The following is a 23,655-nucleotide window of genomic DNA, read 5'->3' as shown; positions in this document are numbered from 1 at the left end:
TGATTATGTATGCCACTCAAATGAGGAAGATTAAATAGAGCCCTGTTCACTGGGAGAGTCTAAGTAACACTAGACGAAGCATAGAAAACTGATTGCTTCTTGATTCTTAGAAGCCACACACATCATAAAATCACTTTGTCTTTTATTAGACTAATAACTGAATTCAACTGGACTACAATAACCATTGGGACCAAATTTCCTTCTTTCTATAAGGTGTTACTGAAATTCTTCCTTCTCTAAAAGGCCCATTTTGGAGCTAATATTCCATGCTACCAGTATATTCTGCACTTAAACTTTAAAATATTATCCATTATTAATCTTACTGATCTCTATATGCATGTTATATCAACTTTATATAGGTATGTGATCAAAGAAATAATCAGAAGTGAACTTAGAAACCGACCTCATTCAACATCTCCCTTATTTGGGAAGCCCTTGGAAAGACTTGGCTACAATATTCTACCTGACTGACTGTTGAATTCATTTTCATTTGGATCCCATTCTATGAAAGGGTACAGAGAATTTCCAACAGAGAAGCTCAAGACAATGTCCCAAGGTTTTATAGAGTTTTCAGGTTACATGAAATGTGTCATCTCCTCTCCCTCTAAATATCATGAGCTCTCTTTGCCCTTTAGCCATTTACGACACAAGAATCTCTACAATCTGATCAGTAATATCAAACTTATTTCTTCAAAACATATCACTCAGTATCATTTTTCTAGATTTTTATATATATATATGCATTAGTATATGATATTTGCTTTTCTCTTTCTGACTTACTTCACTCTGTATGACAGATTCCAGGTTCATCCACCTCAATTCATCTGACTCAAGGGGCTGCAGGCATAGAGAACAGAGATGTGGACACAGAGAGGGGAGGAGACGGCGGTATGAATTAAGAGAGTAGCATGGGCGTATATACACTACCGTGTATATAACAGACAGCTAGTGGGAAGGTGCTGTGTAATATTCAGGGAGCCCAGCTCGGTGCTCTGTGATGAACTAGAGAGGTGGAATGGAGTCGGGGTGAGGAGGCTCAAGAGGGAGGAGTTATATGTATAACTGAAGGCTGACTCACAATGCTGTACAGGAGAAACTAACCAACATTGTAAAGCAATTATATTCCAATTAAAGAAACGTATCACTCACATGTATACACATATACATCCTACTTAACTTGTTGAATAAATCTAATTATTAGAAAGAAGAAATCTTTGCCTATGCTTTTCATGTAATAATTCTTTGCTCAGGAACAACACAACAGACATGAACCCACATTTGGACATAACAATCTTTAAAACTCCAAGGTTCAGTGATTTCATAGTGTGAATATAGGTATTTTGCCTTTCCAAAAAAAAATTTTCCCTCTCCAGCTTATTTAAAGACTTGTCAAGTGTTTCTAGAGGTGCTATATATATAATCTTTTTTTTTTTTTAACATAAGAGTTAACACTTTCAAATATCATTTTGTACATTTCAGTGCACTATTTTGGTAAATCCAAGTAATACTGAAATTTCACCCTTATCACTCATTATTCTTTTAATTATTCTTTGTTCTCTGTCATCCAAAATTCTAGGACACTTGCTTTGGGTTTTTGTCTGTGGTATCCTACCAGAGTAGAGAAGGAATATTTTTTGATCATCTACTCTATATGAAATACCCAGATTGACACTTGATCCCTAACGTTGCCTAGAATTTAATCCTCACAAAATCCTAGTTGAGAACTTTCCTGGTGGTCCAGTGGTTAAGACTCCATGCTTCCACTGCAGGTGGCATAGGTTCGACCCCTGTTTGGGGAACTAAGAGCCCACATGTTTCACTGCTCAGTAAAAAAAAAAAAAAAAAAACAAACAAAACAAAAAACCACCTAGTTGACTAGCTAGTTTGTAGATGAGGAAATAGAAACTTACAGAGCTTAAGTGATTTGCTCAAGAATCTAGTAAATGACAGAAATCAGATTTTTAGATAAAGTTTGTCTGAATCCAGATCTGTGATTTTTCTGGAAAAACTCAGGATCTCCCTTTAAAGCTAACAGGAATTCATGAGTACATATGCGTTCAAGGAAGATGGTTAGCTAATTATGAATCAACTTAGCCATCTTAACTGTAAGGCTATCATGACAGGGTGTGTGAAGTGCCCTGCTGATTCCATCTAATGCTTTCTGTATGTTAAATACATAGAATGTATATATACATGTGTATACACTGAGGTCTGAAGGTATACCAGTTGTATTTAATCCTTGTAACACTATGATTTCTGACATTTTACATCTGGGCACACAGGTTCATCAAGCTCAGTGACTGTTCTAAGGTCAAACAGCTGGTAAAAAATATAGCCACCCTATTCACTAACCGAGCAGCCCTATTTTAAGGGACAGTGATGTTGTGCGTGACATGACATCTGCACTGTCCAACATGCTGGTTTCCAGTAAGCAACACATTCATTACATAGACTGCACAAATTATGTGCTTAAGAAGACATTCTGAAATGTGGTCAGCTATTTTTCTCTTATTTTCCTTGTCACTCTCATCTGCACATTTATAAGAAAAGAGCTATATTCATCTTATACTCTCTGGCAACCAGCATATTGCTGATAGCATTTCTTTTGAAAAAGAAAATTAAGCCATGGAATCCTTTCAAAAATAAAATCCACCAGGAATACAAATATATGTAATAGAACAGATAAAAGCACAGTTTATCTGGTTAAAGAGGTGAGGGGACCATGAGAGGAACAGAGCCTTATATTTTTTCTACACATACATTCCTCTCTCCCACCAATTCTCACTACTGCTCCACCCCACCCATTCTACCAAACCTTCTCTGTCATCTGGAAAAATTCTTACCATCCTGATGGTTCTTGAGAACAATGAAAATGGGTACAGGGGAATATTCTGGATGATGATAATGATGATGTGATGATGATGATAAAGATGAGGATGGTAATGCTGATAGCAGCTAACAGTTACTGAGTACTTACTGAGTACTTACTTATACACTCCTTACTAACATATTTCTGATAGGCCCAGCAGTAGCCACAACAGGTTAACATAGACTAGCTTATTAGGTAACAAGTTACAAATTTGTTAGTAGATGGAGACCTTGGGAATATAATAAAACATAAATTTTGGCAGCAGAGGGGCCTCTGGAGCCAAAGAGAGAGCACCACAAAGTGAGCCTGAGTCAAAGCACAATAGGTATCTAGTAATCCAAGCCTACATGCACACAACAAAGAATTCCTAAGCGCCTTCTCGGTGCCTAGGTATTAGGGTTCCACCCAACATATTCGAATGATAGCAAGAGGCTAAAGTCCACAGCAGGAAAATTCTACTTGTTTAACAATGTTTTGAATTCTGGCCAATACTGCTTCAGCACAATCAAGTTAGTGAAGGCTACAGCAAACTAAGTTCCCTCTTAGTTATAAGGACACCACCACCAGCAAAGGATATTTATAGCTACCGGAAAAACAAAACAAAAACCACCTGAGCGGCTGAAACTCAATCAGTAGTAAGAGCTTAGAAATGGATAATCTGAAGGAAAATAAAAATGTATCTTTTGTCACTGTCCAAAAATTATACCACTAATGATCAATTAAGTTTTATTAAAACTACAGGATAAGACTGTCCAGTATCCAAGAACTTGTTCTACTCCACTCATTTTCCTACAAAGAGTTATTTTCCGCCACCTAACAGAAGAGAAAAATTAGACAAGAAGCATTTATATTGGTACACATATATAATGAAATATTACATTATGAGATGTCACATGGCATTCAAACTTTTTTCACTATATTTTCACTCAAAACAATTCTGCGAGGCAGCAGGACTTACCATATCATTCCTAATTTAAGTCGTCTTCTGGCACTTGATCTTAAGTCTCTCATATCAGGGCCTTTCCAATGCACCCACATTCTTAAGAAAAGAGGACAATTGCCTGGATTCCCAGGGGAACTATTTCTTATATTAAGAAAATTCCCTAAATTTCCTACTTGTCTTTTGGCTCTAAAAGTATAGGGAAAGTGCTAAAAAGCAAAAGAAAATCAGCCAAGGGCAGTTCCTCCGCCCTACTCTGCTGATGTGCCAAAATGATTCTGGGCATGAATGTGAGGCCTCTCTGACCTACTCATCTCAGTGTTGGTACAGCTAAGAGCCTGTCAGATCCAGAACGACAGACAACCCAGATGACTAGCATTTAGGGAGTGAAAGAGGGTCCAGAAGGAAGTTTCAACTCCCACATCTAGGGCATGCCCATGAGAGGGGATGCCCTGGCTACAACTATCTGACCGCCTTTGTCCCTCTGATTTCACCAAGCTTGTACCTCTTGGGCCTGTCCATCCAACAGGCCTTTTCTATGAATCTCAGGTCTCAACTCATTTCCACATAGGACTGCAGTGGTAATCAGTCCCTCAAACACAGGTCAGGTAGTGGTGGCATTAATGTCCACATCTGGTTCTTCTGATCTCACTTTTTCAGGACTGACTTTGCTTCTAACACACCTTATATGAATTTGGCTGGACGAATTTCTTCTGAGCACTGACACATGGACACTCATACAGCCTCTCAGAGCAGATGTGAGCTCCCTGTATCCCTGGAACTTGGTGATTCAGACTGCTGAACATTCTCTGGGCAGGCCAGCATTTACTATCCTCGACTTTCATATACAAATACACACACACACACACACACACACACACACACACACACACACGGAGTCTTCTATCTTTCCACTGAGATTTCCCAGCATGTCACATAGCTGGACCTCTATTATCATAATCCAGGACAGAAGGATTACTCCCATCTAGTTCCCATGAACTCTACTCACAATTCACAAGAAATAATTCAGATGCTTAGAATGCTTTGAAACAATGAAATATTTTCAGAGTGGTAAGTATCAATAAGCAAACAGTAATGAAGCATATTTTCCAAGTTATCCAAATGTTCATCAGTAAAGAAGAAAATATTTTACTCTGGTTGTAAAAACACTTTCAGTCTTAAACAGATCTACATATCAAAAGCTTGCATGCATGCCACTTCAGTCATGTCTGACTCTGTGACCCTATGAGCTGTAGCCCACTATGCTCCTCTGTCCATTGGACTCTCCAGACAAGGGCATTGGAGTGGGTTGCCAATTCCTTCTCCAGGGGATCTTCCTGACCCAGGGATTGAACCCATGCCCTTTATGTCTCTTAGATTGGCAGGTGGGTTCTTTACCACTAACTCCACCTGGGAAGCCCATCAAAAGCTCGAGTGTGTGTGCCTTAGTCGCTCAGTCGTGTTTGACACTTTGCGACCCCGTGGACTATAGCCCGCCAAGCTCCTTTGTCCGTGGAATTATCTATGCAAGAATACTGGAGTGGGTAGCCATTCCTTTCTCCAAAGGATCTTTCTGACCCAGGGATCAATGTGGGTCCCCCATATTGTAGGCAAATTACTATCTGTCAGTTAATAGACTTCCCTGGTGGCTCAGTGGTAAAGAATCCACCTGCAATGCAAGAGACACGGGTTTGAACCCTTGGTCAGGAAGATCCGCTGGAGAAGGAAATGGCAACCCATTCTAGTATTCTTGCTTGGGAAATCACATGGACAGAAGAGTATGGTGGGCTACAGTCAATGGGGTTGCAAAAGAGTCCATCAGTCATGACTTAGCGACTAAACAACAACAATTTGTCAATTATGTTTAAATAGGAAATAACCAAATTGGTTCTTTATCCCCAGAAAGTATTAATATTACATTGGTATAGTCTTAAACCGAATTGAAATCCATAGGACTCTTGGACAAGGCTTTCCAGTTCAGAATAATAAGCAATTTAACAGATGAATCCAATATTTAGAACCTCTGCTATATTTTGAGACATAGTTACCAAAATCTCCAACTAAAGAATCTATTTGTGGGAAATGATACTGACATATTTTTTCCATATTCTTACTGGTAGGTACAATTGAAAATACTAGATAGTACATGTACAACAAACAGGAAGATTCTGAAAGGTAGAGAGAAGGCAGACTGGTCAGAAAACTTAGAACCTAAGGAATAATACCAGGGTGAGCTCCTTGGTTTAGTTTTGTTTTGTTTTTGACTGATATAACCCAGATTGGATTGGAGAAGGAAATGGCAACCCACTCCAGTGTTCTTGCCTGGAGAATCCCAGGGATGGGGGAACCCGGTGGGCTGCCGTCTATGGGGTCACACAGAGTCGGACACAACTGAGGTGACTTAGCAGCAGCAGCCCAGATTGGATACTGGGGAAGCCAGAGGTCTGGAAACATCAATGGGCCTCAAGAGCCTCACGAAAAGCCTATTCTCTGTATCCAAATGACCAGAAAAGGGGCAACCTAGTAAGACAGAAAACTAATTTTTTTTTTCCTATTAGAGTATAATTTCTTTACAATGTTTTGTTAGTTTCTGCTGTACAACAAAGTGAAAACTTTTAGACAATAACCATTCTACTCCAGACAAATACCACAGTAAAAACTACAGCTTCACACCTGCCAGCAAAGACTGAGTTGAAAACCTAGATTTTTCACCTTGGCTGGTTATAACAACCTACTCCCCACACTCCACCTCTAGTGATGTCAGAGAAGGCAGAGATAGGGAACTGGGACATCAATCTTAACCTGCTGGGATGGTGTCATAAGCGACATATGGAGAACCATGACTCTACCCATAGTGCCATGAAATAAGTCCACAAGGAGCCCACCCTTGACCCTGGTCGATGAAGGCTGAGTAGAGAACCTGAACTTCCACCCCCACCTCACAGTCATGAGGCGGCATCTCTATCACCCACCAAAGTAATGTCAGAGGAGCCTGCAAAACACAGGATTTAAATAAGATTCAGAACCTAATAATACAAGACCCCACGTGTCCAGGTTTCAATGGAAAACTACTCATCATACCAAGAACCAGGATATCTCAAATCAAATAAGTAAAGATAATAAATAGATGCCAGCTGAGATAAGAGAGATTTAAAACAGCCAGCATAAAAATGATGATCCAACTGACAATTATGCTGCTGTGGCTGCTGCTAAGTCGCTTCAGTCGTGTCCGAGTCGGTGCGACCCCATAGACGGCAGCCCACCAGGCTCCTCCATCCCTGAGATTCTCCAGGCAAGAACACTGGAGTGGGTTGCCATTTCCTTCTCCAATGCATGAAAGTGAAAAGTGAAAGTGAAGTCGCTCTGTCATGTCCGACTCTTAGCGACCCCATGGACTATAGCCTACCAGGCTCCTCCATCCACGGGGTTTTCCAGGCAAGAGTACTGGAGTGGGGTGCCATTGCCTTCTCCAAACTGACAATTATAAATGCATTTAAAACAAGTGAAACAAAGTTTTGGGAAAAGAAGACGAAGGGAAGGAAGAGCAAAAAAAAAAAAAAATAGAAGACATAAATAGAAATTTTAGAACTGAAAACAGAATACACCCAATGAATGAGCTCAACTGCAGAATGTAGGGGAGACAGAGGAAAGAATCAATTAACTTAAAGAGGAAACAATATACATCAGCCAATCTGAACAAAAGAGAAAAATAGAGTGGGGCAAAAATTAACAGAGCTTTAGGAATCCGTGGGACTATGACAAGAGTTCTAACATTTGTGAGAAGAAAAGAGGGCAAGGTTGAAAAAAATATTCAAAGAAATAATCGCTGAAAATTCCCCAAATTTTCCAAAAAAGCATAAACCTACAGGTTCAAGCTGACCAAACCCTTAAAAATCCACACTAAGACACATCATGGGGCTTCCCAGGTGGTGCTAGTGGTAAAGAACCCACCTGCCAATGCAGGAGACGTAAAAGATGTGGGTTTAATCCCTGCGTTGAAAAGATACCCTAGAGAAGGAAATGGCAATCCACTCCAGCATTCCTGCCTGGAAAATTCTATGGACACAAGGAGCCTGGCGGGCTACAGTCCACGGGGTCGCAAAGAATCAGACATGACTGAAGCAACTGAGCACAAGACACATCATAGCCAGAATTCTGAAAGCTAAAGACAGAGAAAACAAATTTCTAAGCAGAGAGAGAAATGATGCATTAATTATAGGGGGAGAGCTATTTTAGTAACAAAAGACTTTTCATCAAATGTTTGCTTTTCTCATGACGCTAATAATTTCTAAATCACTTCTGCCTGTACTTTATTTAAAATTTTATCTACCTTATTTTCTCCTGTACAAAAATCTACATAGAAAGAATACCACACATTCCTAAGAATCTCACCTGTGTTTTAAACTGGGACTTATCCACCTAGAGCAGCAACTTCAAAAATGTGTGCTCCTAAAGTGTTAATGTTCTTCTCTCCTTGGGAGTGGTTTCCTTTGTGGCTTCTCACATTCCAGACTTGGAAAGCAAGAGCCACAACACAGAGAAAGGTAAGAAGTCCAAGCAGAGCCCCTTTGTAATAAATGAGTTTCCATCATCTGTCATTAGAACTTCCTGCCAACAGGGTCATTCCCTATTAAATTACCACTTGTCAATGTTTAAAATACTGATTGATAAATGTGCCCAAACTGATAACACAACAGCTTTTATTTTCTAATAATCCTAGTTACCACAGCCTGCTGATCAAGGCACAGATACCATATAGTTTTTCAAAGTACTTTACCAAAAGACAATTTAGTCGAAGACGATGCTAACAGGTAAAAACGCCTGGCCCCCTGTATGTTACATTCTGGCTCTGCTTGCCAAAATAAACTGGCGATTTAGTGATATGAGGAGCTCCAAGTTTCACATTTCATCAAATGCTAGTAATCTGTTTTATCAATATAAACTGCATTTTAATGAAAAAATTCTTTTCTTCAGTACACTTCACTTTCAATACCCCTGAGTATAATAATTCGTTCATGCTGTAGAACAAGAATGTTTTACAAGACCTTAACTCTCAAGAGAAATTTCTCTGTAAATACAAAATGCGAGTTTTATGGGAATGTGTTGTATGCACATGAATGGCGCCCAACACTACAAAACACAAACAACCAAAAAAATGGTCTCCCTTAGATTCCAGCTTAAATATCCTTCTAAGATACTGCATAGCCGAAGTGTTACTAGAACAAAGCTTAGCTGAGCAACTAGGTGATAGGTAAGTGAAATGGGATTCATTTCCCTAAGGTCTCTGAACGAAAACACATCTGAACATACTGCAGACATGTGTTAAGGCAGGACCAGTCATCAGGACTCAAAGCAGTTTGAACAATCTGAAAATTCTATCATGCTTGCTTCCTTCTTAGTGAGTCAAAGTGAAAAGGCTTAGGCTAAATTTAAGCAAGGCTTAAGACTGTACAAGTGAAAGTCACTCAGTTGTGTCCGACTCTTTGCCACCTCATGGAATAGTCCATGGAGTTCTCCAGGCCAGAATACTGGAGTGGATAGCCGTTCCCTTCTCCAGGGATCTTCCCAACCCAGGGATTGAACCTACATCTCCCACATCGCAGGTGGATTCTTTACTAACTGAGCCACAAGGGAAGCCCAAGAATAATGGATTGGGTAGCCTATCCCTTCTCAAGCAGATCTTCTTGACCCAGAAACTGAACCGTCTCCTGCATTGCAGGTGGATTCTTTACCAACTGAGCTATTAGGGAAGCCCAAGATTGTACAAAGTTGCACACAAATTTATATGGCATTTGGCCAATTTCTAATGTCTATAAAACCAATCAGGATTCATCCTTCCCACCAGGATTTCTTCCCCAAAAGTTACCTCGCACATCATTTCTCCCTTTTTCACACTTCCTACTAAATACAGGCCAAGGCCAGTTTGTCCAGTGGAAAACTGAGGTGCTACACCAGGCCATCTGGTTTCACACAGCTCACTACTCTGGTCACCTACCATTCCTCTGTTTTTTCTTACCACTTTTTGGTCCACTCTGTTCAAAATGCTCAATGGCAATGCCACTGGGAAGAAATGATGAAAACAACAGAAACACAGGATCGATCATTTCTCACCTGCGCCATTCCTTTCCGTGGCATTTTTATGTCTTATTTGTCATCTCTGTCATAGAAGCGTCATAATTGAGAGGCCATGATGCCTTTCACTGGGATCTGTGTGGTGCTAGATTGCATGGTCAGAGTTGAGCAAAAATTTAACAATAAATACAAGTCAATGGTATTCAGACAGGCCTTTTACTGGAGATAGCAGGGAAATACAAAGCGTTAAACCTGCAAACCTGTTATTTATAGGACCTACAACTAAGCACTGGAGTAGAAATCTCCCAAGAGACATTGTCCAGAACAGTGTGCAATTAGGAGTATGAGTAGCAGGTCAATCAAATGAGTCAGATCTATCCATGTAAGACACAACTTCCTTTCCATAAATGCATATCACATAATGTCCCATGGTGCTACCAGTTTCTGCCAGGTGTTTTTTTGTCTTCCAGTAAATGTTTTAAAAATAGTAAATTCTGTATTTACATATGTATATATTAGTCAACCTTAACCCAGCAAGCGAAGCAAACTAAGTAGCCAGAGTAAAATTTGAACATGAAATTTTACAGCTTTGTATGTGTGTATGTATGTGTATGTGTGTTACATATGCATGTCTACAACTAGTGACAATCTAGAAAATATGAACAAACCAGAAAGAAAACCAGTTTTTAATCACCCTAATCCCACCATCCAGATGAAGCCATAGGTAATGTTTCCATGTATACCCTTCTAAACGTGTTCCTCTATTTGTATATAGATCTATAATCTGTGCCCACGTTAAAAGTGGAGCATGTACATAGTGTAATAGACACCATGGTGTCTGTAGACAAAGGACGTGCACACATAATGCCTTCAAAGACCACTGGATTTTCATGTCTTGTCTCTCAGAAAGGGGTTCTAGGGAGCTAAAACTGAATTATTTTTATTGTTCCACCCACCTCTGCAAAAACAAACAGAAAAAGAGGGTACAGAGAAATATAAACAAATGGATATTTTCTCAGGTAACCCAGCTCTGATTTTTTAGTATCATCATAATACCACTCTTCTGGTTCACCACTTTAGGGCTTACAAAGCCCTTTCATTTAAATTGCAATGCCATAATGCTAGTAAGGAAAAATTATTGTTCCCATTTTGCAGGTGGGAAAATTCAACCCACAGTCTTATAAATTAGAGCAGAGGGTCAGAACAAAAGCCTGGATCTTATAGGAAATGCAGTGTGTGTGTGCGTGCGTGCATGCGTGTGTGTATGTATGTTAGTCGCTCACTCGTGCCTGACTCTTTAGGATCCCTTATGTAGCCCACGAGGCTCCTCTGTCCATGGGATTTCCCAGTCAAGAGTACTGGAGTGGGTTGCCATTTCCTTCTCCAGGGGACCTCCCCCACATTGCAGGCAGATTCTTTACCGTCTGAGCCACGAGGGGAATGCAGGGTTGCTTTCAAAGTTCATTCTTGAATGTACATGTTCTTGAAGGTGTTATTTGGAGTTCATCCAGGGACCAGCAATACACCCTAGAAGAGTTTTCAGTTTCCTGTGAAGCAGTAAGTGGGTATGAAGAAAGTGAAGCTTGGTACACACAGGCATTTCTGGGCTTAAATGAGTTCTCACAGACACCCCTTCCACCTGACGCTCAGGAATAAAGGCCCATGACTTCCCTCCATCCCTTCAGTCAGCAGTGTTCGCCATCCTGTCTCCCAGCGCTAGAGACTTGTTCTTCACCCACACTGTCCCCACGCTGGCAGTAAGCAGCATTTCCACTGTCATTTAATCAGCCAGCCCCTGACCCACACAGCCTACATCCTTTCCTCTCTTCAACTTTACCCTACCAGAAGTACCAAGTGAAACCATCAGTCTTCTTTTCCTTTTTCCACTGACTGAATCTCTCAATTCAAACCATTCTACTTTTCTTCAACTTGATCCCCATTTTCTTCTTTCTTAATTTCCATACTCATCCCATACATCTGTCCTAGAAAAGATAGGGATGAACATGAAAATGTACAATCTCTGAAAGTAATTAGCACACAATACATGATTTTTAAGCACCATAAGACTTCTAAAAGTCATAAAATAATCAATTAAACCATTTGAGATTATCAAAAATCTTGAAGTTCAACTGATAAATTTTGTAGTTCTGTTTGGCTAGTGTCTTGTTCCCATTATGATAAATCACTGACTGAGGTTTTTAAATAGGTTAGATTCTATTTGCCATGCTGATAAGATTGTGTTTTCCATGTAAAAGTTAGTGAGTTTTAAAATATCAGTTTTCAATGCATATACATCAAATGCTAGTATATACATAATTGAAAGTATTTTAAAGTATCCAAGATTGATCTGAGATGTACAGTGCACTAATATTTTAAACACAACGTTTGTCTCCTAACAATCTGGTATGTTATATGACTTGAAATGTGTTACTATCCTTCAACATTCATATCAGCTGCAAGTGTTTTCAACTATTATTTTATTTTCTCATTTGTCTTCAAGTCTGTAACATGCTGCAAAAATGCCATGGCATCTGAAAACTGTTACAGTAAGCAACCACTATATCAATCAGTTCTCTTATGAATTCCATTTTACAATTCAACTACAAACTGTTGAATGCAAAGATTTATCTATGTTCAAGAAAACTTAATATCTCTCTGTTTATTACCAAGATAAAGCACTGGAAATATTTTAAAAACACAAGACATGTCTTAATGGCCGTTATGGCTACATATGGACAGTCACAGAAATACAAATATCAATTTTTCAAGTTTGGCAAAACAACAATGTGTAATGATGCATTTGTACTAGCCATAAAAATGTGAGATGAAAACTCCTGGAAAGCAAGTTCCTACCTGGGACTCAGAAGCTACCTGGGACCCAGACACATAGTGGGTACAGATAAATGTTTCAGAGCTTAATTCTTGAAATTACACACTAGAAAAGAATCTGAATGTTTAAATAAAGGACAATAAAGTCTGAGCAAAAGAAGTGGACAAACCGTAATAACCATGTCTTCAGGAAGTGTGTTTTATAGGATTCAGTCCAAGAGTTCACTATTTACATAACTGGACAAAGAATTATGATGCGAGAGTATTGAAAAGGCAGGAAGGAATTCAGAATGTGTGAATTTTGATTCTAACTTTAAACTAATCACATGCAGCTTTGTGCCAAACCCTGGGAGAGGAGCCTCCTGAGCCCTACCTTTGAGGTATTACTGCCTTTCCGAAAAAGCAATCTCTACCATGGCTCAGGGCATTCCTGCAGATGAAGATGCCCTCTTGCTCCTTATGAAATGAGCAAAAGAACCTTTGCCCACTCTCCAAGACACAGTTCCAATGTCACCTTCTCTGCAACCCCCGCCCTATCTCTGGTTCTGACTGGCACTCACACAGACTGCAGCCATTACAGGGGATAATGATGTGGAAAGCAATACAGATGAGTGGAAAAACAGGAAACTTCTCAAACCCTATGGCCTGGGGGTGGAGGTGGGCTTCACCAATGACCACCTATGGGACCTTTGACAAGCTACAGATTTATGCTTCAGTTTCCCTGTTAACTGGGGTCTTCCCCAGTGGCTCAGAGGTAAAAGAATCTGCCTACAATGCTTGCAGGAGATGCGGGACTTGCAGGAGATGCAGGTCTGATCCCTTGATCAGGAAGATCCGTTGGAGGAGGGCACGGCAACCCACTCCAGTATTCCTGCCTGGAAAATCCCATGGACAGAGGAACCCAGCAGGGCTACAGTCCATGGAGTAACCAAGAGTCGGTCACAACTGAGTTACACAACAACATCAAAAAAAATCTGTCAACTAAAACAAGAAGAGTACTTGCTTGTAAGGAACAAAAGAAATTATGAATGTAAAACTGAAGACTAAACCTAAGTGTGCTTGCTATTAATTCTCTCTTGCTTTTTCTCCTTTACTAAACTCCAGGCCTTTAGGATTTATATCTGTATCCTCCTACCCCCCAAAAAAAAGTTAATAATCCCTTCCCTAGAAGGGAAGTATTATTTAAAATATAAAATTAATTCACAAATTAGAATAGCATTAAATAGTTTTAAATACTACACCAATGAAAAATGATGAAGTGATTGCTATTATACATCATTAGGATATTAGATAGCAGATAGATAAGAGTTAAAAAGTCATATGATAAATCTCCAAAGTTTTTTTGGAAAGAATAAAGACATTACTTTGCCAACAAAGGTCCGTCTAGTCAAGGCTATGGTTTTTCCTGTGGTCATGTATGGATGTGTGAGTTGGACTGTGAAGAAGGCTGAGCGCCGAAGAATTGATGCTTTTGAACTGTGGTGTTGGAGAAGACTCTTGAGAGTCCCTTGGACTGCAAGGAGATCCAACCAGTCCATTCTGAAGGAGATCATGCCCGACTCTTAGCGACCCCATGGACTGGAAAATTATAAATAAAACTTATACTCTGGACATCTGCTTTTAAGTAGAATCTTTATGGACACAATAAGGCTCTGATGAAAGCTATAGAGCTTCTTAAAAAACATGCATATGTACACATTCCCACAAAACTGTATTTATAATTTCAGCAACCTCCAACTCCAAAAACAGGGATTCCAGTAAGAACTACTGCTCTCTCCAGGAAGTATTAGGGTGATGTTCCAAGGAAAGTGGGGATCCTCCCAAGCTACCTCTTAAATCCTATCATCCCAACAGCTGCCTGAACCACAAAAGCACACAACTGGCTCTGCTTTTTATTGATTAATGTAGTTTCATCAGGATTATAGTCACGATCTTTGTTATGGCTAACCAATTTGCTTTTTCCACATTTTCCTATTCTACTTCACCCTCTTTCAAAGGGTTAGTAACTGGGGTCAACATCTTAGTATTAATGACAGTCCCTAAACTTCAATATAATCCTCAAAGGCCATATTTTCTTCTTTTCGCCTAATCATTTGGAGGGAACAGCTAAGACTCAGCGTTAGCTGTCTCTTCCCTCTGGTCAAAGATACCAGTATTGCAATGGAACAAAAAGTATGGAGAAGGAGGGCACTGTGAAAGGAACACTATTAAATAACTGCAAAAGAATTCCTCCTAGAATACAGACTCTGGTCTGTAAGACCCGAGACCATTTTAACAAAAGACATTTATTGTGAAATGTCTATGAAACCCTGTAAGGAAATATTTGCAGAGCTGTGCCAGCATTATAATTTTAGTGATAAATGGTCTAAACCCTAAAGTTCCTCTTTCCATCTACCTTGGGTGTTTTAAAGTACCTGTGGCAAAGTAGCCTGACATTTATTTCCAGGGTTGTCTAAGCCCCTTTTGATACCCTTTCCCCTCATCTTCTTCTTTAAAAACAATGATGAAGAAAAGAAAAAGTTATTTGGTATTCCCAATTAAATTTATGGAGAGAGCCCACCAGGTAAAAAATACCACAACATTTGAAACTGCTCCCTAAAATTATGTTTGTACAATATTGTGAATGAAACAAATGGATTTGTAAAGAGACAGATACTTTTTTTTAAATTACAATAAAAATGAAAATAGTGGAGGAACCAAAGAGTCTAGGATGAAAATTAATGGTGCTATTGTTTAAAATAAGAGAATAGGAATAGATTCCATGTTAAACAGGTTTCTTTAAGCTCCTAATTCCATTTAGCTTGTAAAGACAAGGGGAAAGAGAAGATAAAGCTACACATTTAAAACTGACAAAGGGCAGTACTTCTATGCAATTTATAATTAATCTGTGGGACCATGTGTCAGTAGAATTTATTGAGAAAAATAGTTTAGTGCTATTTTATAAGGCTAAGACATTAGAAGAAAAAGTATTGCAATTGAAGTTACACTAGCTGAGAAAATATTATAAAAGCTATTAATCATCAAGATTCAGGTCATAAGTTGGCTAGCAGCTAGAGTCAAGAAAAAAGAAAACTGCACAAGTGGCCAGGTGAATTGTGGATGTTTTATATCTTCCTCTAGGTGTTTCACTTAAAACCCTGCTAAAGAAAAGAATACTGGATGAAATTTGATTTCAGCCTATATTTTATTTATTATGATCTATCTGGCCACCCCTAAAATTTCAATTATCATTCTACCACCACCCTCCAAAAATCTCTCCCCAGTATTGGAAGGAAGCTTTTCTTTCATTTTCCTCCATGCAATTACCATTATATGTACAAAATGTGAATGCTTTACAAAGTAGCCATGCATTTTGCCAGTGGTTCTCAACTTAGAAAGCTTTAAATTGTATTGATATCTATAGATCAGAGTGGGGTGAGATGCTGCCTGGGCATAAGAATCGTTTAAAGTTTCACAGGATTCTATTAATATTATGCAGTGAGAGTTGAAAACCACTACATTAAATAGTGAGTGTAAAAGGCAACAGGACTGCCTCAAAATATGGAAAAATGATTGTGTGCGGGCATAGACATGTGTGTGCATGTGTGCCCACATGTGTGCACACATGCACACACACATACCCCTCTTACTAGTTATAATTTAGAGCTAATATTCTCTAAAAGGAAGACAATAACCTGTATAATGAATGATTTATCTCTCCTTTTATACAACAAATAAATCATTACTTCTCACTTTAAAAAAATCTTAAAATTAAGTATCTATAAAGATTTTAAAGCCATATAAGTAGATTTTGACAGATTATATTACAGCTTAATTATAAAGCTATGGAAAAAGATCTGTTTTCTGGAAAACAGGACCAGCTACTCTCCACACATCCTCCTCAACTTTCCCAAATACACTACCATGTTGTTCCTGGAATGCTAATATATTAGTTTTCTATAATAAAGGTATGGTAATAGGTAACAACTTGCAGAATCTTTAAAAGTGATAAAATAGCATTACTATGAATAAAGAACTGTCATTTCTTCCATTCTAAGGCATATTTAAGAATTTCATAACCCGAACTTTTTAATTTGTTCCAGGCATAAATTGAACTTACAAGGCCTCAGAAGTAAAATTGGCTTTTTATTTCTATTATAAAGTATTAAAATTATTTTTAAATGTATATAACTAAAAAATAATTTTTTTCCAATATGGCCTGTCATCAAATAAAATCGTTATTTTATTATCCTATTTAGAATTTTAAAGGATTACTTAAACCAAGCCTGTTTTTATTAAGTTAGACAACTGACCAAAGAAGTTTTAAACTTCCTTCCTGGAAATTCCCAAGAATAAAAAGGAAACCAATGTCCAGAGATCAAAATATAATCTATAATCATTTTTTACACAGTACAAGAGACTGAAATATGCTTTATAATTTTAAATCCTCAATTTTTATTATTAGATGAATAGACATTTGAAAAAGCAAGCTTAAGTTTCCAAACTATCTAAAGCAGAACTGAAAAAGGTCTTTTACAGCTATTCATACCAATATAGATATGAGGGGAATAAAAAAGACTATGACAGAGATAGGTGAGAGTATGGGTAATTCGTGTGTTCTTCTATACTCCAGAGCAATTACTAGTACAGTTGCTAGAACTTTTAGACTTTTTTGTGTGATCCTTCCTTTTGGCATTATTTAAGTATTCACACAGAAGAACCACATATCAGCTCGTTCAGACAAAATTCTATATTTCTATGAATTTGGTGAATTTGACCTGTAATTTACATTAAACATTAGGTCCTGTATCTCTGTCATGAAAGTGAAAGTGAAGTCACTCAGTCATGTCCAACTCTTTGCAACTCCATGGACTATAGCCCACCAGGTTCCTCTGACCATGGGATTTTCCAGACAAGAATACTGGAGTGGTTTGCCATTTCCTACTCCAGGGGATCTTCTTGACCCAGGGTTTAAACCTACATCTCTTTCATCTCCTGCATTAACATGCAGATTCTTTACCACTGCACCACCTGGGAAGCCCCTATATCGACGTTACAAAGCCAAAGCTGGTTGTGCCAAACTGAGGGGCAGAGCTGAGTGAGAAAGAACCAAAGCCAAGGAGAAGCCACTGCACTGGGAGCTATCCTTGGTGCTGCCCTCAGACCTGGGGCCCGTGGCCTGCCTGGCCCTCTTACCCTTTGCTTCCAACATTGCTCAAACAAACTGAATTCTGATTTCCAATTCTTATCTTGATTCAATAACATGTTTCAAACTACCTAGTGTTCCTGACTTTAATTCCTGTTTGCTTCCCCAAGGTGTTGATTTTCCCAAATGAAAACCCAACCTGACACCAAACTACTTCCTCTGCAGAACATTTTTTGCTTTGAAAAAAATTTTGACCTAAATCTACCTCTTTATTTCTAACCCACCAATTATGGTCACCAAAGAATGGTCAGTGCCCCTTTTCCCTAGAATTTTTCAGGAAATCTTAAATATTCCTGCCTGTAGCAGTAATTAAAAATAATCAGAAGGTTTGAAAAGAACTAAGAGTACTGCTAACTCATCTCTGGAAAGTAGTAGCTAAGTACCAATGCCAGGGTGACAAAAATATGGCTTACAAGTGTAAGCATTCCTTCTCTTGTGCCCATGGCAGACATCACTAATCTATCATGGAGTTATTTTTTAATCCTTAATATGGCCTTAAAGTCCTCAACAATTTCCAAACGGCTATTAACAGTCAAAGATGGCATGTAAATAGAAACCTCTCTATCATCTCTGAGTTAGTATGAACATGTGGGTTTTGAAGAAGCGTTTTTCTTTCTTTTTCTTTTAAAGTCTCAGTTGGAACACTGCTTAAGTACACCTTGACGGTCTAAAGAGGGTAGAAGCACCCTTACAATTCACTTATGTAGAAAGCAAGTGCACAGTTATTAAAGAATCAGAGCTTTCTCTTCTAAGACGGGAGGTGTTAGCTTTACGTCCTGGATAAATTCCAACTTAGGTAATTACATTCTGCTTACCTCAGCCCCTAGCAATTTTTTCAAGTGAATCCAGTATTATTCCTCACTTCCTACCCTAACTTGCTGTGCAGTATTGTGATGAGCTGTTAAACAGCTGCCATGCTTCACTCTACAATGGGGACTGTGCTTCACTGTATAATTTGTAACCATTCACAGTGTGCTTTGGAATCTTTCAGGATGGAAGTGTTACCCTAAAATGCAAGATATCATCATCATTCTAAAGGCATACAGTACAACTGCTTATTTCAGTTAAACTCAGCATAACATATTTAGAAAATACCTTATTTCATGGAAAACCATAAAAGTAGGTTAAAATACCCATGAAACATGCTACAAAGATTATATGAAAAGGTATTTAAAGAAAGCAAACTATTTATCAACTATATGAATATTCTGCCAAAGAAAGGAGTAGTAGGAAGAACAAATGCTTAAGACACTTTTATTTGAAAATACATCTGCCTTCATCAGATGGTAAAAATTCCCAATGTTACCCAAGAAAACAGTGAAGAGAAAAATCGAACGTTAAGTCATTGGGAAATGGAGGGATGCCAACACTTATGGAGAAAGAGATCAAGGATAAATACAGTTTTTAACATTTTCTTAATTCTCATCAGGACGGCCAGGGAATTATACTAATGCACTGTCATGAAGACACTGGATTTTCACTGTGGATTTCTTGAGGACCCTTATAGACAGAAACACATTTTGGCAATATGGAAAAGGATACAACTAGAAGGCACTGCTGCAGGTACATGCCCCTTCCACAGACTGTCATTTAGTAGAGATACTTTTGGTCAGTGGTTCTGAACTTTGGCTGCACAGTGGAATAACCTGAGGAGCTTTATTTAAAAAAAAAAAAAAAAAAAAGGCTAATATTGGGTTCTAACCCCAAAGACTGATTTAATTGACTTGGACATCAGGAATTATTTTTTTAAAGTTCCCCAGGTGATTCTAACGTGCAGCCAATGTTGAAAACCACTGCTTGAGGCTACATCTTAACATTTTGGTTGTAATTCTCATGTTTGTTTTTTTAAGGGGGGAAAATCACATTCGTTGAGGGCTTGCATATCAACATACATTATTGATACAGGCCCACAATTAGATCCCCAAATGCATGTTTTATGGGGTGATGCTTCATCCATAGGGAGAGAAAAAGGCTTTATCACCTAAAGATTGTATTTCTGAAGGGCTGCAATTCTGAGGCAATCTTTTTTTTTTTTTTCAGTAGTGACAAGAAAAATTTTGGCCAGAAACAGTAATTCTGTATCTAAGATGTTTTTGAATTTACAGTTAGCTTTGGGTATATTAGCTGTGTTACAGATGTGTCTTCAGTAAACTATGTAAACTCATGCCAGCTTCTCCGTGCCACATACATCTAAGCCATACCTTCTCTGTTCAGAAAATAAATAATAATCAATTACCATATTGATGCTTATTTATCTACCTTCAAGTGGAAGGACTGCACCCTTAACCAACCTGCACATTCATAAGATGTAAACGAAAAACCTGCAAGTATGAGCAGAAACAAATTTTTGATCAAAGCCAAGGACTCAGCAATTGCATATAATGATGTGAACAGTGGATTCTCTAAAAAGTAAGATATAGTTCCACCAACTTTTATTGATTGTAACAGCCTTGTTCCACAAGTGTTAAACCCTGAAAAATAGGTGTAAAGAAAGCATAACAAAGACAGACCAAAGAAAAATAAAAATAAACAGAGCAGGTAAAAAAAAATACCCATAAGCAAGCAGGAAAGAGTGCTGGATAGTTCAAGTACTTTAAATGTCATCATCAATGACTTACATTATATGAAGTTATTTTAATGAACTAAGTCATGAGAAGAGATGGAAAAAACAACTCATGTTATATTGGTGCATGGATTACCCATAGGAGAGCAAATTAAACCTTACATTCTTTACTAATCACCACAAGCATCAGAAATTCAGGTAGCAACACAAAGAGGTCAATTCAGAGGCCTGTGAGTGGTAACTAAAACTGATAAAGTGTAACAGAGCAGCAAGTCTGATCTTACACAGGGGAAGGGCAGGGCGGTGGACACTGAGCATATACCATACTCTGGGTAAAACACTTTATCTGTGTTCTCTCTCACTTTTTCCTTATATCAACTCTATGATTTAACGTTAGGGAAACTAAAGGTCAGATAGGGTAACATAATTCGACCAACTTGCCCATCTAGAAAGTGGCTGAGCCAAGACTGAAAATCACCCAGGTGTGATTAATAATGAACTTAATGTTCTTCCCCTGCACCATGTCCGCCTATAATACATGAGACTCTTCCCTGACCCCCAACCCTCACTCTGGTGTACTTTGAACTAATCCATCAGCTCACCCCAAGAAGTATCAGCCAGCTATGCAAACAGGACTCAAAGAAAAAAGGAAGATTCACCTGATAGCCCGAAGGAAGAAGCAGAATGGGCATAGCACCAACACCACCATGCACTAGACTTTTCCAATATTCTCTGCAGACAGAAATGAAGGGAACGCATAGGAAAAGTTTCTAATCATAAAGGATAGGTAATTTATACAAAATTTACAAAGAGAAGCATAAAAATCTGATAGTTGTATATAATATTGGTTCATTCAGAAGTTGAGACACCAAGTCCCAGAAAAGAATGGAAAATCATTTTCAGGTTCTGAGCTTTAAATGCTGGAAACTCCTTTTCTTCACTCCTAGAATAAGGTTTACATGAAAAGCCCAATGTTTACTGGAAGAGCAAAATATGTTATAAGCAAATAGAGCTGGCTGAGTCATATGTATTTTCATCTCAAAATGAGTTATAGATAGGACAGCTAGATATTTTCAGTGAAAATAGGAACAAGTTCCTATGCAACTGAAATGTTTTAGACTCTTCTAAGAAATTTCTGCACACCATTTACTACTGATGAAATTGATCTATGTTATCAGTGATGATTAATCCTACCCTACTAATATTACTAATACAATGAAGAGCCCTGGTCACACATTCTAATCACCTCATGAGTTTTTTCAAGTGGTAACCAAATTGTGACTATATCACTAGCTATAACTTCAGGTAAAAACCCCTCTGCTGTAATTTTCCCAGGTATTAAGTGAAGGAATTAAGACAAGATTTCTAAAGTTCTTGTTTCTTAGGTACTCTTCCAGCTCTGGAAAGTTCCAGTTCTATTTTTCATAAAAATACCAACTGCCTAAAGTTGAAAACAAAACAAATTTGTCCACAATACAAATGTGTTTGACATTTCTAATTGTGCTATTTCAGTTAATAGGCCAGTAATTTTAAAACCTATGAATTTTTTTTAGCTCATTCTCTCCCTTTTTTTCTATTTTCAAAGGGATTCATCACTTGATCCTGATATTCTGTTCCCATTGTTTCTTGCTTGTGTTCTTTCAAATCCACCTTCACAGCCTGAGACAGAAGCTCCCTCTTTAACTAGTGGAAAATAATTGTTATAATAAGTTCTTTTCAGGTTTGGTATTATAAAATAAGTTTTGGTATTATAACAAGGGATGTGGTAGCTTTGAATAGATCCTCTCTCTCATTATACAATCACTTGGTCTGTGCTGGACATCAACAGAGAAGAAGTATATCGGGTTGGACTGAGATGGGTATCCCAAACAGTTCTCTACATGTAAATGAATTTAGAGTTGCCAGCCATATCCATGAACTTAGACTAACCTAATGGGAACAGGAAACACTGGACTGGAAACTGAATTTCAAACAAGTAATATATTTCTATGGATACCCAAGAACATATCACATAAGAGAGAAGAAATGCCAATGTGTATTTTTTCTCTTGATACTAAAAATGTATATATGAGTTTTAGTGTGTGGCGAAGAGGGAGATTAAGGGAAGAATGTGTACCATTCTCTTTTCATGGTGCCTATGGAACAGGACCAAGATCTTTCAGTTTAGAACAATAGGCAAAACCATAAGAGAGGTAAGTATTTGTACAACTAATGAGTTTATCTTTAATTAAAGAAAATTATACCTAGATTTCTTATATTAAATTCTCACTATTAGGTTTGCTAATTTTTTAAGGTTCCATATTTAATAATACTGATATACAAAATTCAATCATCCAAAACAAAAAGTGACAATTATTTAATTAAGGACTAGTTTCATAGAAACTTGTTAATAAAAATAAATTTGTAGATAACATTGAACCAAATATAGTAAGAACAGACACAATTAAACTTAAGGAAAGCTTACGACTTCTAATCACTCACAGAAGCACCTTTGTAGGTAGCAGGTAACAATACAAACCTTATTAGATGTGAGAGAGGTCTGTGATTCACCTCCTATTACGTCAGAAGTACAAAAGACCCACAACACACATGACAAGAGCACACACATAAAATACTACTTGGATATGATATTCTTAGCAATACTTCCAAGTAGAATTTTGGTATGCAGCCAGGATGGCAGAGACAAATCAGTACTAGAGCAAGCAACAGTAGCTTTTAGAATAGGGGACACTGACAAGCAAAATCATCTGATGATCCTAAAATTATTAAAAACATTCTGGACTACAACTGGGGGCATACCTCTGGCTCTCCAGAAAATTAAAGAAATCCCACATACGTTAATGAAAGCACCAAAGATATGGTGAGGACACACAAATTAAAGCCAATAGCAACAATTAGCATTTATTTAAGGCTTATTATGCCTCAAGCATTTTACCAAGCACCTGACATCCAGGACCTCGTTTAACTCTCATAGCAAACCAATGAGACTGCTAGTAGTCTCCTTACTTTGGACATGAGCGGGGTGGTGGGGCGGGGCGGGGTGGGGGGATGAGGTAGGAGAGGTCAAACAACTTTCTCAACATCTGCCAACTGGTTAGCAGAAGAGATGACAGCTCTGACATCAAAGTCAATTTTCTTAGGCACTACACCACACACCACCATATAGTACTTGATCTCAGGATTCCCAGTCTAAAGGG

At 38.2% G+C, this 23,655-nt stretch overlaps 1 protein-coding gene across 22 annotated transcripts in view; it reads right to left on the bottom strand.

Annotated features, from left to right (window-relative positions):
* The window catches only part of GTDC1 (glycosyltransferase like domain containing 1), a 494,398-nt gene that overhangs the window by 264,052 nt on the left and 206,691 nt on the right, over positions 1–23,655 (bottom strand). Inside the window, exons 1-2 of one of the 22 annotated variants that reach the window (XM_070799859.1) lie at positions 11,724–11,856; positions 11,303–11,428 (exon numbers count right to left, since the gene is read on the bottom strand). The exons of the other annotated variants lie outside the window; for them this stretch is intronic. Of the exons in view, the coding sequence (XP_070655960.1) occupies positions 11,303–11,346 (44 nt within the window). The 5' untranslated portion in view covers positions 11,347–11,428; positions 11,724–11,856. Of the gene's footprint in view, positions 1–11,302; positions 11,429–11,723; positions 11,857–23,655 lie in introns of those variants that run through there. 22 annotated transcript variants of the gene reach the window in all.

The sequence above is a fragment of the Bos indicus genome, chromosome 2 (genome assembly GCF_029378745.1).
Source record: "Bos indicus isolate NIAB-ARS_2022 breed Sahiwal x Tharparkar chromosome 2, NIAB-ARS_B.indTharparkar_mat_pri_1.0, whole genome shotgun sequence".
In the NCBI taxonomy this organism is placed as follows: domain Eukaryota; kingdom Metazoa; phylum Chordata; class Mammalia; order Artiodactyla; family Bovidae; genus Bos; species Bos indicus.
Note: the sequence above shows the minus strand (reverse complement) of the source record. Positions and strands in the feature narration are given on the sequence as shown.